Source organism: Alexandromys fortis, unplaced genomic scaffold (genome assembly GCF_014885135.2).
Source record: "Alexandromys fortis isolate MF-2015 unplaced genomic scaffold, M_Fortis_MF-2015_v1.1 scaffold_44, whole genome shotgun sequence".
NCBI lineage: Eukaryota > Metazoa > Chordata > Mammalia > Rodentia > Cricetidae > Alexandromys > Alexandromys fortis.
Window position 1 is genome coordinate 5,372,271 of NW_026067921.1, and position 13,923 is coordinate 5,386,193.

At 48.9% G+C, this 13,923-nt stretch overlaps 1 protein-coding gene across 1 annotated transcript in view; it reads right to left on the reverse strand.

Moving 5' to 3' along the window:
* Window positions 1-13,923, reverse strand: part of Itga9 (integrin subunit alpha 9) — a 299,993-nt gene that overhangs the window by 265,641 nt on the left and 20,429 nt on the right. The window contains exon 4 of the mRNA XM_050141583.1: window positions 4,853-4,976. Within this exon, the coding sequence (XP_049997540.1) occupies window positions 4,853-4,976 (124 nt within the window). The remainder of the gene's footprint in view (window positions 1-4,852; window positions 4,977-13,923) is intronic.

Genomic DNA, 13,923 nt, shown 5'->3' on the forward strand with positions numbered 1-13,923 from the left:
CCATCTCCCCAGTTTACGGGAGAGGACACAGAAACTTAGTTCATGCAAAGCCACCTAATTGGAAAGGTGGAAAAGACACTTTTCAGTCATAGGGATGCTTGGTAGCACCGCACCCCGAAACACAGCTGGCACCATCGCCGCTACTAGCTATGTTTCTTTAAAACAAAACAGACTATATTTACTCGTTTGTTTATTTACTTATGATTTGTGGGGCAGAGGCATGTGCACATGCTACTGCACACATGTGGAGGTCAAAGGACAACTTACGGGCATCAATTCTCTCCTTCCACCATGAGGGGCCTGGTGCTCAAACTTAGGTGGTCGGGTCTGGCAGCAACTGCCTTTGCCAGCTGAGCGTCCCGCTTGCCTCTGACTGTGCCTCTCCAGCAGTGAACACTCCGTGAAATTTACCAGGCTGCTCTGGAGTCACCCCAGACTTGTGAGATTTTCCCATCACAATAAAAAGATGAGTTGTTGACAGTCTGCTGCTGAGCTCTGGCTTCTTGTCTTGATGAGTTCAGGGATAACAGATACAGGCAGTGTCTGTATTTAAGTCTATCACATGTACTGACTTAAGTTTTGGGAGGCTTAAACATACCCTGGTGTGGTAGCTGGAGACATAGTTGGGGGATCTGATACCTCTGACCTCTGACCTCTGACCCCCCAGAGCACCTGGACTCACACACAGACACGTGCTTACAAAGGAACATTTCTGGTGAATCTACAGTCACTAAAGCTCATCAGTGCTCACTCTATTTTTCTGGGGGTCTCCCCCAGTCACCCCTCCTTTGTTCTCATCTTCTCTCATATTCCCACAAAGGCAGCATAGGGGCACAATGACACCATGCTTCTAAGAAGCAAGTGTAAACATCACGTGTTGTTGAAGGGGTGCACTGCGGGTTTATCTTACGTGATGGCCTACTCTCTCATTTCCGGTTCCTTCTGCGGTTCCTGATCCCAACAGGATATTTTGGTAGCCTCTCCCATCCAACAGGGAGCACCTGAGCGGCCATGAGAAAAACGTCCTCTGCCAAACCCAAGACCACTATGTTTTAAGAAATCAAAAGCTTAAGGGACAGGAGAGATAGCTCAGCAGTTAAGGGTGTGTACCGCTATCACAGAGGACCCAGTTCAGGTGACTCAAAACCACCTGCGAATTCAGCCACAGGGAATCTCTTGTCCCCTTCTGGCTTTCATGGGCACCTTCACTCCTTTGCATGCACGCGTGTGTGTACATGTGCACACACACACACACACTTAAAAATAAAATGTGTTTCTCTCTCTTTTTTGTTTTTATTTATTTGTCTATTTATTTGGTTTTTTGAGACAGGGTTTCTCTGTATAGAACTGGATCTCCCGGAACTTATTATGTAGACCAGGCTGGCCTTAAACTCAGAAATCTACCCACCTCTACCTCCCGAGTGCTGGAATTAAAGGCATGTGCCACCACCTCTATTCTTTAAGAAAGAAAAAAAAAAGGTCAAGACATTTCGAAAGGGGACCCATCCTCAGGAACTTTATCAAACTAACCTTCCATCTTCCTAAGATTGCACAGCGGACCTTCAGGAAGCCCTACGAGGAACCACCACTACAGAACAACAGGTCGGCTCCCCTGAGCCCTGTCGTCTGAGCTTTCCCGTGAGCTCCCCCATAACAACCGAAAGAGGAGGGGAGGCACGCCATCACCTGCTCCCACTGCAGAGCAGGCAGGAGCTTTAACTTTGCCAAGGAGGAGGCAGCGTGGTTCATTAGCCTCCAGCAAGCCTGCCTCAGCCGCTCTGCATTCTGTCCTTGTTCAGAAAGAGCCTGGAAACGGGACGCTCTCAGCCCCCGCCCTGCGCAGGCTGCCGTGACTTACAGTAGCCTTCCTCCACCCCTCACTTTCCTGACTTACACAGACTGTAAGTCACACAAACCTTAAGCAGGTTTCAATTCCCTCAGTCATACAATGAAATAATCGTACAATGAATTGATGCCTCCTGGAGCTGGGATGCTGCTCACGCCCCTGGGGAGCAGTACCCAAAAGAACATGTGTAGGTGAGGAAGTCAGTCCTACACAGCACCAATGTTCAGACATGGGGTTTCCTATGTTCTCTCCTGCAAGTGGAAGATTGCTGTTTTGGATCCAATTTTCAATTATTGTAAAAAAAAAAGTTTAATTATGGCATTTTCAAACACATAATCTTTCATGTGTGTGTGTGTGTGCATACATGTCAAGGCCCAAGATTAGTGTCAGGAATCATCCTCAAGTGCCCTTCTGCCTTATTCACTGATGCAGGGCCTCTCAGTCAAACCCAGAGCTCACCACACAGCTAGTCTCACTAGCCAGGCTCCTGTGGGGACCCCACTTGTCTCTGCCTTCCAGTGTTGTGCCACATTCACCTGGCATTCGTCTGGGGACCTAAACTCTGGTCCCCGTGCTTGGGCGGCAAGTACTTTAACCACTGAGCCGCCTCCCCATCCCTCATGCATGTGCTCATACCCTTTCCTCGGAGCCCTCCCTCACTATCACCCTCCCATGTCCCCTCCCCAGGCCCACTGGGTCTCTTTCGCTCCTCACATACTCTCCCCCTCTCTTGTTCTACTCCTGTGCTCTACTGCCCTCTCTTCTGAGACTGTATCTGTCGGCTTTTGTCTATCTGATGCCTATCGGGAGTTAAGAGAACTAACCAGGCTCTATCCCTGAAACAGTCCCCTTACAGTGATTAATGAGCCTTGCTTAGTGCCTAGCTCACTGGCATCTAACAAGCATGTTACCATATGTAATACGCTCAGCATATTCCATGTTCGCAGATATGTGCCAGCACTGCTCTAAGAACTCAAAAATATTGACCACTTAAAGCAGACACAGAATTGAAATCCTCTTCAGGAGTCAACGAGAGGACGCTGTGGAGGTGGGAGTCAGACTGTGGCAATTGGGGTTCTGAGCTTTTTGTTCCAGACGCCGAGTCACGCACCTTCCGCACCGCGAATCACCAAGTGAAAACCCCCACTTGCATAACCACGCTTATCTGTACAACCACGCTTATCTCTCTGGACCTGGATGCCTAGCAAGCCGGCCTGGGCAGCTTCTGAAAGGTTCTGTTAAACACTAAATGCTTCCATTGTCCTTAACCACAATGTTATTCCCCACCTGCAACAGGGAGCTTGCATCACTGAGATTTTCCACATTAAGAGAAAATCGTGATTGTTTTAGGAGCCCAAGTTGGCTTTGTTTGGAGCTCAGAACAGGGAAGTGGAGGTCTCCAAAACCAACAATGCAGGCAAGGGCCCTCTCACTGAGGCCTGCCCCCCCCAGTCCCCTCTCACTGTGCCCTCCCCCCCCCCCGCCTAGTCCCCTCTCACTGTGGCCTGCCTCCTGCCTAGTCCCCTCTCACTGTGGCCTGCCCCCTGCCCCCACCCCCGCCTAGTCCCCTCTCACCCGTCGTCTTCTGGAGAGATCTGAGCATCTCCAACCCTCTCGTTTTACAGACCCAAGAACACAGAACCATTGTCCAGTCCTCAGTTGTCTTAAGCAGCTGCTCTTCATCCCAGGACTCCCTAGACCAGCCCCACCCCTCACTGTTTTCTTTGCCAAAGTACAAATTAGAATGTGTATCTGTCCTTAAGAGAGAAAGCCAGGTGGGAGTAAAACTTGCTAATGTCTTCTCTGGCTGCATCTGATCATGGAGTCAGGAATCGAGAAAGCACGAGGCCTGAGTTCCTGAACTGAGCCCGGCGTCAGTTAGCTACTTCTGCATAAGGACTGAGAATCTTCACGGCAAATGACCACAAATGTCGGTTTCTCACTGTGCAGCTACGCACAGAGCTGGGGCTCAGCTTACAAGGGTGGCCTCTGGCCACAAACTGAAGTTATGTCTGTTCTATGCGTTTGTGTTTGGGACCCGTGAGTGGTTTGGTATGCAGGAAGTGCTAAGATGGGTGCATGGGAACCCAATGTCCTAAAGCTCAGACTCAGCTGGCTAAAGAATGACCAAGTTTTGCCCAAGCATCTGCAGTTCTAAGCAGGGCACTGAAGAAGACCCCAAGTGTGCCCTGTGCGCTCACGGCATATCCGTGTTGCTCACTGGTCTCAGAAGGGAACATGGAGGATGGAGCTGAAGAAGACCTGCAGCCAGAGACCACCAAGCTCTGCTGGAGGACCCCAGCCTGAGTGGAGGTGTGTGTGTGGGGAATCCATGTTTATTATTGTTTGGCATGAAAACGTGTTGTTACGCAGTGATAGCTGACTGATACCATGTGTTCCTCAGACCCAAAGGCTGTATCACTGTCTGGTTCTTGGACACTCAACAAGAGTCAGAAGGAGGGTGTCACGAGATAACTGAATGACGGAGCTGGGCGACAAACTTCTGTTATACTATTGTTTTATGGATGTTGGATTGTCCCTTTACCCAGCCTAGAACATTCAGGAGTCATGTGGAAGTCCAGTGACCATTCTGACATTGCAGCGGCACTGTGGACCAGTTCTTGAGATTTGTGATAAGAAAACTGGGTCCAGAAAAGGACAGTGAGTTTCCCAAGACCCAATAAAAAAAACCATCAGTGCCGATACCTCAGGGAAGCACCGGACCACTTGGCTAAAGCTTGCCTCTGGGACATCGTAAAGAGCACCATGGACTCTGTGCCAGGAGTAGGCAGGCCTGGACAGGGCCTGGACCACTGTCCCCTGTTTAGATGCCTCTTCCCTGGACACGGCTTTGATGCCAGAATCAATGTGGGGACAGACAACCCTGCTCACTGTTGGCATATGGAAATCCAGGGAAAAGCTAAGGGGGTGATGTGGAGGGAGAGGCTGGGGGCTGTGGAAGTCACCCAGTGAGGAGGGCACCAGGGGAAACTAATCCTCACTCACCTTCGTAGCAGGGGATCAGCTCCTTGCCTTTGGCCTGGAGGTTGGACGGGATGAGGTAGCAGAATCCATGGGGCAGGATGTGGTCTGTTTCATAGTAGATGTTCTTCCAACGATGGGCGCAGGCCTAAAGGGACAGAGAGGGAGTAAGAACAGAAAGTTCACATCTGTGTATCAGAAAAGCAGAATGAAAGAGAACCAGCGCCTGGCAGGCCACTGGGAGGAGAGAGACAGTGAGTCAAAAAAAAAAAGAAAGAAAGAAAGAAAAGAAAAGAAAAAACGACTATCATAGCAGGAACTGAGTATGGGGTGGAATGAAAGAAGACAATATCCTCGAGTCTGGAGAGAGAGACGTGGTTTCCAGGCAGAGGGCAGAGGGTGGTACAGCACTCTCCACACTGGGCATAAGAGGAAGGAGCTTCCAGAAAGAGGACGCGAGAACAGAGAGAGGTTTGGAGGCTCCAGGGGAAGAATGGTGAACAGGGAAGCTAAAGGAAGAGAAGGACAAGGCGAGGAGACATTGGGAAGAGGAGAAATTATTCTTGGAGTTTGGCCTGCAGAGACACTCAGCATGCACCTCCATAACCGGAAGTAGGTGTTTGCTGCTGGCCCATCTACTGAAGTAATTTAGCGCCCAGAAACACACATCTCAAAGGCCTTACCGAGCTTTGGGAAGTGCACACCACTGTATCCCCCAACCTTTAGTGAAGATGACTCCCCAGTGCCAAGCAGTGGTTGCCTTTCACAGGCCAGTCAGAAAGAGTCCTGTGAGGAGAGACCTGAGCCAAGAAGGGAGCAGCAGAGGGGGGAGCAGAGGGAAGGCTCTGGTGGAGGGTGGATGAATGATAGTGTCAGACAAATGGGACAACGAGGAGACCCTTAGGGACAGGTGGCCCTCATCCTGCTTTCCAGTAGCTTTTCAGTGCTGGGGTCCAGCATCTGAGGAGACACTGAGCTGAGCAGTTTCTAGTAAGAGTCCAATCCAGCTTGAGGGTCTGGCTGACCACCAAATCCCAGGGAATCCACCTGACTCAACCACCTCAGTGCTGGGGTTACAACCATTTCCACCAGGCTGGCTTTTGTCTATGGCTGCCGAGGATTGAACTGAGGTCCTTGGGCTTACCCAGCAGACACTTTACCGTCTGAAGCACCTGCCCAGTCAGCTTCCTTTACACAGGGTTTCAGTGAGTCATGACATTCAGCAAGATGCTGGTCAGCCTTTGACTTCTGCCATCCCAAGAGGAGATGACAAAACCCTCCATTTCTGATCGGATATTTGTGGTCGTTTGAATAAGAGTGGCCCCAACAGGCTCATATATTTGAATGGTTGGTCACCAGTGAGTGGAACTATTTGAGAAGGATTAGTAGAATCAGAAGGTGTGGGTTGTTGGAGGGAAGTGTATCACAGGGGGTGGGCTTTGCAGTTTCAAAGGTCCATGCCAAGCCAGAGTCTCTCTGTCTCTCTGCGTCTCTCTGTCTCTCTCTCGGGATCAGGATATAGTTCTCAGCTACTGCCTGCCGCCATGCTTCCCTCCACGATGAAACCTCTGAAAGTGTAAGCAAGGCCCCAGTTAAATGCTTTCTTTCATAAGCATTGCCTTGGTCATGGCATCACTCCACAGCAAAAGAACAATGACTAAAATAATTTCTTAATTTTTTAAAATATGTTGTTATTGTGTGAGAATGATGGCGAGTCAGGGCTCTGCCGTGTGTGTGGAGGTGAGGGGACAGCTTTGTGTAGCCAACTGTCTCCTCCCACTTTGTTTTACCCACCAACTCTCATCTCTTCATGGGAGCGCTGAGTAGCACAGTAGGCACTGAGAACAGGACTGGAGCATGTGCTCCTGAGTCTCATCTCTCTGTAAAGCCTTTCCCATGCTGAGATTCCTGATTCCTCCCGAGAAGCAGGGCCACTGGAGGTTCTGGTAGCCCTTCCCACGAGGCCCTAGCACCTAGCTGGAGAGACCCCAAGGCCTCCCAGTGCTGGCTCTTCCCCACCCATTGTCATCTCTGCCCTTCTTCCCTCCAGTCAAGCTGCCACCAGGGTCCCTGAGAAGCCACTCTGCCCAGACGCAATAGAGGGCACACTCCCTGTGACACACTCAGCCTGGCACTGAGATCTGAGCATGCCCCCATGTCGTGTCTGAGACAGTCAATGACAGACCAATTGGCTGTTGCTCCCACTTCAAGCTACCATCTTTCCTCCCCATGTGATGCTTGCTTTACACAGAAAACAAACAAACAAACAAACCACAAAGAAAAACCCACACATTTCTCATCTCTCAGCAGATGGAAACAGCATGCAGCGAGAAATGGGAAAAGACCATGAGGATTATTGTCCCACACTTCCACATAGACACCCTTGTGTGTGTGGCATATGTGTGGTATACTGCTTTGAGACAGGGTCTCTCACTGAACCCAGAGCTGCAGCTAAGCTGGCTGTCCAGAAAGTTCCCAGAATCTGACTGTCTTCTCCCCAACTCCATGCAGGGGCTACAGTCATGCACGGTCATATGGTTTGTGACATGGGTGCTGGGGATTAGAACTCAGGTCCTGGCACTTGCAGAACAGGCTGTCCTTATTTACTGAGCCATCTCCCCAGCCCCCACACACTTTAAACCATCTCTACACTCATCTTACAGTGCAAACACTGCAGACATCGTTAGAGCATGCTGTTAGGAACAATGGCAAGGGGAAGGTCTGGTCATGCTTAGGATATAGGCAGATTAAAAAATAGTTCTGATCACAATTAGTTAAATCCAAAGATACCAACTCCACAACCCGTGGGTAGGAAAGGCTGGATGCACAGACACAGAACCCACGGATATAAAGGGCTGACTGATTTTTTGCAGGGGGAGGTTCTGACTTAGTTCTTACAGTCTCCAAATGTGAGTCCCTTAGATCACCCAGTTCACGGGTAAATGGACTTTATTCTAGCTGAAGGACCCAGTCCAGCTTGAGAGCCTTGGTTACCTATCACGTTCTGAGTTGGAGAGGCCGAAGTTCATCGCCATGTGGTCTGGCAGCCGACTGGACACATGGACAGCATCACTCAGTGTTTATTGTACTGTCTGCTTTCCATCCCATAAACTGTTTAGGAGTGACCTTGGAGAATGCCTACGAGACCCAAATACTACATTTTACACTCATCTAATTTACAGTATTCTGGGAGGACAGAGACCAAAGGTCAAAGACGGGCCCCACTCCAGAAAACAGAAAGGGACTCTGAACATAAATTACAGGAAGAAAAGCACTGTGCTTAGCCTGATCATCATCATCACACACACATCAGTCTGACCTGCATCCTGTATAAAAAGAACAGGATTCTGGGTAACTGCAAAGCAGCAGTGAGTGGTAGGAAGGGAAGAGGGCAGTGAGAATGGAGAAGCAGAGAACTTCCAGGAAGCTTGCTTGCTTTGGGCCGTGGGAGTAGCTCAAACGTATACTGTGTGATTAGGAGTGTGAACAAAGTACAGTGTGTGATTAGGAGTGTGAATAGGTACAGTGTGTGATTAAGAGTGTTAACAACATATAGCGTGTGATTAGGAGTGTGAACAAAGGCCTGGCTTTGAGATGAGAGAAGAAAAAGAGGAATAAGAGGAGAAAGGGGAAAAGAAGAAACAGCATAGGGAGAAGGAAGAGGAAGAAAAAACAGAAGGAAGAGAACGAGAAGAGAAGGAAGAGGATAAGGAGAGAGAGGAGGAGAGGGAGGGGAGGAGATGTAATAGGGGGAGAGAAAGAAAAAGAGAGGGAGGAGGAGAAAAGTGGGAGGAGGAGAGGGAGGAAGAGAGGTAGGAGGGGGCGGAGAAAGAAGAAAAGAGAACGGTCCAGAAGGCAATATCCTGTTTAAATTCAGCATCCAAATCACCCTAGAAAGGGGCTAAGGACCTAGCATCACCCCAAATCCTAGCCTCTCACCCTAGGAAGGGGCTAAGGACCTACTATCACCCCAAATTCTAGCCTCTCACACATCCCAAGTTAGAAGGATCGATTTTCTTCCCAAGGAATAAAGATAGGAAGAAAATGTCCAATTTCCTTCAAAGGCTTTCTTTGTTGTGTGAATACAGCACGTCCTTCCTGAGGGTGGCTTGGTCACAAACGCCTGTCTGTCCCTGCCGCCCTCACACACCTGCACTTGCTGTGCACAGAAGGCCAAGCCTTTGTCATGCTTCCAGGTCCACCATGCACAGCCAGGCCACGCCATGGCCACTAAGACATGTGTGGTGGGCACAGGATAAAAGTGAGGCTGGGATGTCACCCTGCAGCTGGTGCCAGTTGGGGACCCAGGGAAAGGGTTTCTAGGGTGGTAAGGTGCTGGGAGTATTGGGAATATTGGCAGCTATTAACCTAATGAAACTCAGCAGACTGTGTTCTCGTGACTTAAGCACTTCTTTGCAGATCTCAGCAAAGCACCCGTTCACATGCATACGCCAAACCAGGAAACAGCGACAGGGGTACTCACAGGAACAGACCCAGTGGCTTTGATGAAATTTGGACACAAGGGAAGTACAGACGAGAGGGAGAGGGCCCTGACATTTAGAAAGGAAACAGCAGTTGGAGCCGGAAGGCACTGCTTCCACCCAGAAAAACTGAGCAGTTTAGATATAGTTTGTTATCTAAGGCTTGGCGGCTCTGATGAGGAGAGATGGTGGTTCTGAATGTTCTAGCTGCCCTCCAGGATAGGGTGTGTGTGTGTGTGTGTGTGTGTGTGTGTGTAGGCCAGAGGTCAACGTAGAGGACCTCCCTCCATTGCTTTCCAGCTTTATTTTTTGAAAGAGCTCACCAGTCTGGCCTGGCTGACTGGCCGTGAGCTCCAGGGGTCCACTGTGTCTCTCCCCAGAGTGCTGGACTTGGGTCTTCGTGCTTGTGTGACATCACTGCCTAAGCCATCTCCAGCCCTCCTCCCCTATTCTTGAGAACCCCGTCTCTGCACTCCAGGGGTGCGGAGCAGAGTGGAAATGGAAGGAACTTGCTTTCAGTCCTGATGCAGCATTTGTTTCAGGGATCATTCGGTCCCTGGGGACACAGGAAGGAACCACATTATCCACAAAGCCAAGACGAGCAGCCAAAGTCAGCCTGATGGGCTAGCTTGACATCCTAGGTCTTGCCAGCTTTGGTCCAGATATGGCCATGTGGCGTTGAGACAATTCACTTCCTGTCATAGCTTTCCAAGTTCCCTGGAGTTTGTTTGATTTGTTTTGTTTTGTTTTTTACTCTTTACTCTTTGGGGCCTACCATTCAGCTCCCAAATAAATATACGAATATGTATTCTTACTTACAAACACCCAGCCTTGGCTTGGCTTGTGTTTCTAGCCAGCTTTTCTTAAATTACCCTGTCTAGCTTTTGCCTCTGGTCTTTCACCTTCTGTATTCTATATACCTTTCTTTTCACTCTGTGCCTTGCTGCATATCTGGGTGGATGCCCCCTGGTGTCCCCTCTCCTTTTCTTCTCTCCCATCCTCTCTTCCCAGATTTCTCCTCCTATTCATTCTCTGTGCCTGCCAGCCCCGCCTATCCTTTCTCCTGCTTTGCTATTGGTTGTCCAGCTCTTTCTTAGACCAATCACATATTTTAGACAGGCAAAGAATCACAGCTTCATGGAGTTAAACAAATGCAGCATAAAAGAATGCAGCACAGGGGGCTGGAGAGATGGCTCAGTGGTTAAGAGCATTGCCTGTTCTTCCAAAGGTCCTGAGTTCAATTCCCGGCAACCACATGGTGGCTCACAACCATCTGTAATGAGGTCTGGTGCCCTCTTCTGGCCTGCAGACATACACACAGACAGAATATTGTATGCATAATAAATAAATAAATATTTAAAAAAAAGAATGTAGCACATCTTTGTATCATTAAATAATGTTCCACAGCATAAACAAATGTAACACATCTTCAACTAGTATTCTTCAACAGCACCCCTCTATTCTTTGCTTTGAAATCCATACCAAGTTCTCTTTCAAAGCAGCCATCCCTCTTCACCCCCACCCTTGAAATCAAAGGCGGTATCCTTAGGGAGATAGGTCTCATCCAGTGCTACAAGATTCTCCTGGAGGCTCAAATGCCTTCTCTACCTTTAATTTAAAAAATAATTCTTGCCTCCCTGAAAGACTTTACAGGCAAAAGTGAGATATTAAAGAAAAAGAAAATGGATTTAAATAACAAACACACACACACAAACCCTTGTAAAATACCACCTCACACTCCTCAGGATGGCCACTATTTAGAAAGTAAATGGAGTGGGCTGGGAGTGTGGCTCAGCATTAGGACATGTGCTCAGCGTGCCGGAGACTGTGGATTCTATCTTCAGTACCACAAGACAACAATGGCAAGCAGAAGAACAAATGTACCTGGAACATTCTGCATGCTGGCCAAACACAAAATAGTTCATGTACTTTAGAGGGGCAAAGTATGGAGGTCTTTCCAACAATAAAAAGTAGAATTATCACATGATCTGATAATCCCATTTCTGCGTGTGTGTGTGTGTGTGTGTGTGTGTGTGTGTGTGTGTGTAGAAGAAATTGAAAATGAGGTCTCAAATCTTTGTTGATGTTTATAGCAACATTATTCATAACGGCAAGGAGCGAGGAGCCACATAAACATGCATCAATGAGTGAACAGAGAGAATGTGGTGTGCACATGTGCTAAAATATCACTTGGTCCTAAGAGAAAAGAAATAAATCCTGTCATATGCTACAGCAGAGCTGAGCCGTGAGGACACTGCGCTAAATGAAAAAAAAAATCATAAAAAGACAATTACAGCCTGCTTCCACTCGAACAGGATCTGACATGGCCAAGCACTTCAAAATTAGAATGATGGTTACCAGGAACCAGGGGGTGTAGGGAGAGAGTCATGGTCAATGGATGCGGAGTTCAGCATTTGCGGGATCAAGAATTCTAGAGACTCTGTTGTGCAACCATGTTTTCCCACACGCTTCTGGCACTGTCTCCTGATTTTAGCAGGTAGGTGAGCTTTTCACTTATCACTAACACATATGCCCCAAGAAAGTGTCTAAATCTTAAGGGCGTATAAGACTCTTGCAGGCTGAGGTGCTACATCATGTTATAGATACATGACTACAGCAGGACAAGAGACGTGAGAACCGGAGATGCCCTCCCATGCCTGCCTCTCCTTCTCCAGCAGCTATACGGGGTGGCTTACCAAATGAATGGTACAATCAGTGTGTAAGACAGAAATTTAACTCAGTTAATTAGATACGATTGTCCACAGCACCACTTCCTGTGAATACTCAACCCTGCCTTCTTGATTCCTGTGCCAAGTGTCTTCCATGTTCCTCACTATCGCTTAAGACCCCAGTCTGGGTCCAGTCCTGTACCAGCGGGCACAGAGCTGAGTCTTTGTCCTGCACCTTTGCAAACAAGCTCTCAGCCACACTGAGACCCCACATCCCCAAGGAAGTGTATCTTGGTAGAGCGGGCTATCTCTAGACTCTGCCAGGAGGGGCATCTCCTGCGTTACTGTCTCCGGTTACCTCGTCCTCTCTCTTGGTTTGAGTCACGGCTTTCAGTCCCCTCCAGAGAATATACATTCTTGGTTTATCCTCCTCTCTTTCCCAAGAATGGCAGACAGGGATTCTGGCCCTTTGGGACTGAGTCACCCCGTGGGGTCAGGCCACCATGCCTAGAGGAATGTGGTGGCTTGGCCATCATCCATGGCTTGCTGAGACAGGGATTAAAGGACTGGAATCCAAGGCCAGCAGACATGGGGGGTTGTTCAATGAGACCTACAGTAGTGTCTGGACGGGGGGGGGGGGGGGGGGGGCTGTAATGTTAGTGACAGCATCCAGCTGCTTCCCTCTCCCAAGGACCCAGCAATGGGGGAGGGGCTCTTAAGTGTGCTGAGGTGGGGTTGAGATCAACAGAGAACAGAGCTCCCCAAAGGGGTCTGGGAAGTTTTGGCCCATATCCTTGAGGAAACCCCATTTCTCCTGGGAGCAAACATCCACGAAAGCCCCAGCTTTGACAGCTTGTGGTCCAAAGGAAACCCTGAGATGCAGCAGCAGAAACCCCTGAGATGCAGCAGCTGGACACCCTTCTTGACCTTGAACTTGTAAAACACAAATCTCCCTACAGCCTTCGAGGAAAGCTGAGGGCAGAAGCTGGGTCCTCTGAAGTGGATCCCGCTATGTGGCACCAGCCACCAGAGAAAGAGCACAAGGAGCCCTCGAGATGCTGGCTACGGGGATTCCTGGACGTACATGTGTGGAAACGTCACCAGGCTGTGAGGTGTGCATGCCTGAGTGCCTTAGCTTATACCGCAACAGGAGAGTGTAAAAAAGAGAAATGGCTCATGACCAAGCTCTGTCATGGGAGTTACATTTGTCTGTTGTCTGTGTGTGTATATACTTCGGAGGGTAACTTGTGGGAGTCAGTTCCCTCCCTTCACCGTGATTGTCCCAGGAATTCAACACGTGGTAGAATTTCATTCACGTGAAATTGTAGAAAAACCAACAGCAATGTTCACAAGGCAGCGGCTGCCTCTGGGATTCACGGGGTTGACTAGATAAAGACCCGGAGAACTTCCTGGGATGTTCAGACATGTGCAGTTGCCAAAACCCAAACTAGAACCCTCAAGATTCGTGTATTTTATGTAAATTATACCTTAGCCTAAAGACATACACAAAAATACTTAGGTAGTAAATGAAATTACAAACTTGTGTCTATCTATTCCCCACCCCCACTCTCTCCTAATGTCTCCTGGGACTGATCAGTGTTCACGCATGCTGGGAAAGCACTCTACCACTGAGCTACACCCAGTGTGTCTAAGAAAACACAAAAGCAAGTCCTAGGCACGTCAGCCTTTGACGGTCACCAGTGAGGTTCACACATAAGAACAACGCAACTGAGTTACTTCTAAATATCATAAAAACATCTCGCAATGTTTTAAGCGACTTTATGGTTTTGTGTTGGGCCACCTACACAGCTGCCGCTGTTGCACACAGGTGCATGTGCCTGAAGCTGCAGCCTGGACACACCTCAAAGCAGCTGTGCTCTGGCTTCTGTGCTAACCAGCTTGCCAACGGAATGAGTCCTTCATTCTTAGGGGGCCACCCTGCTCC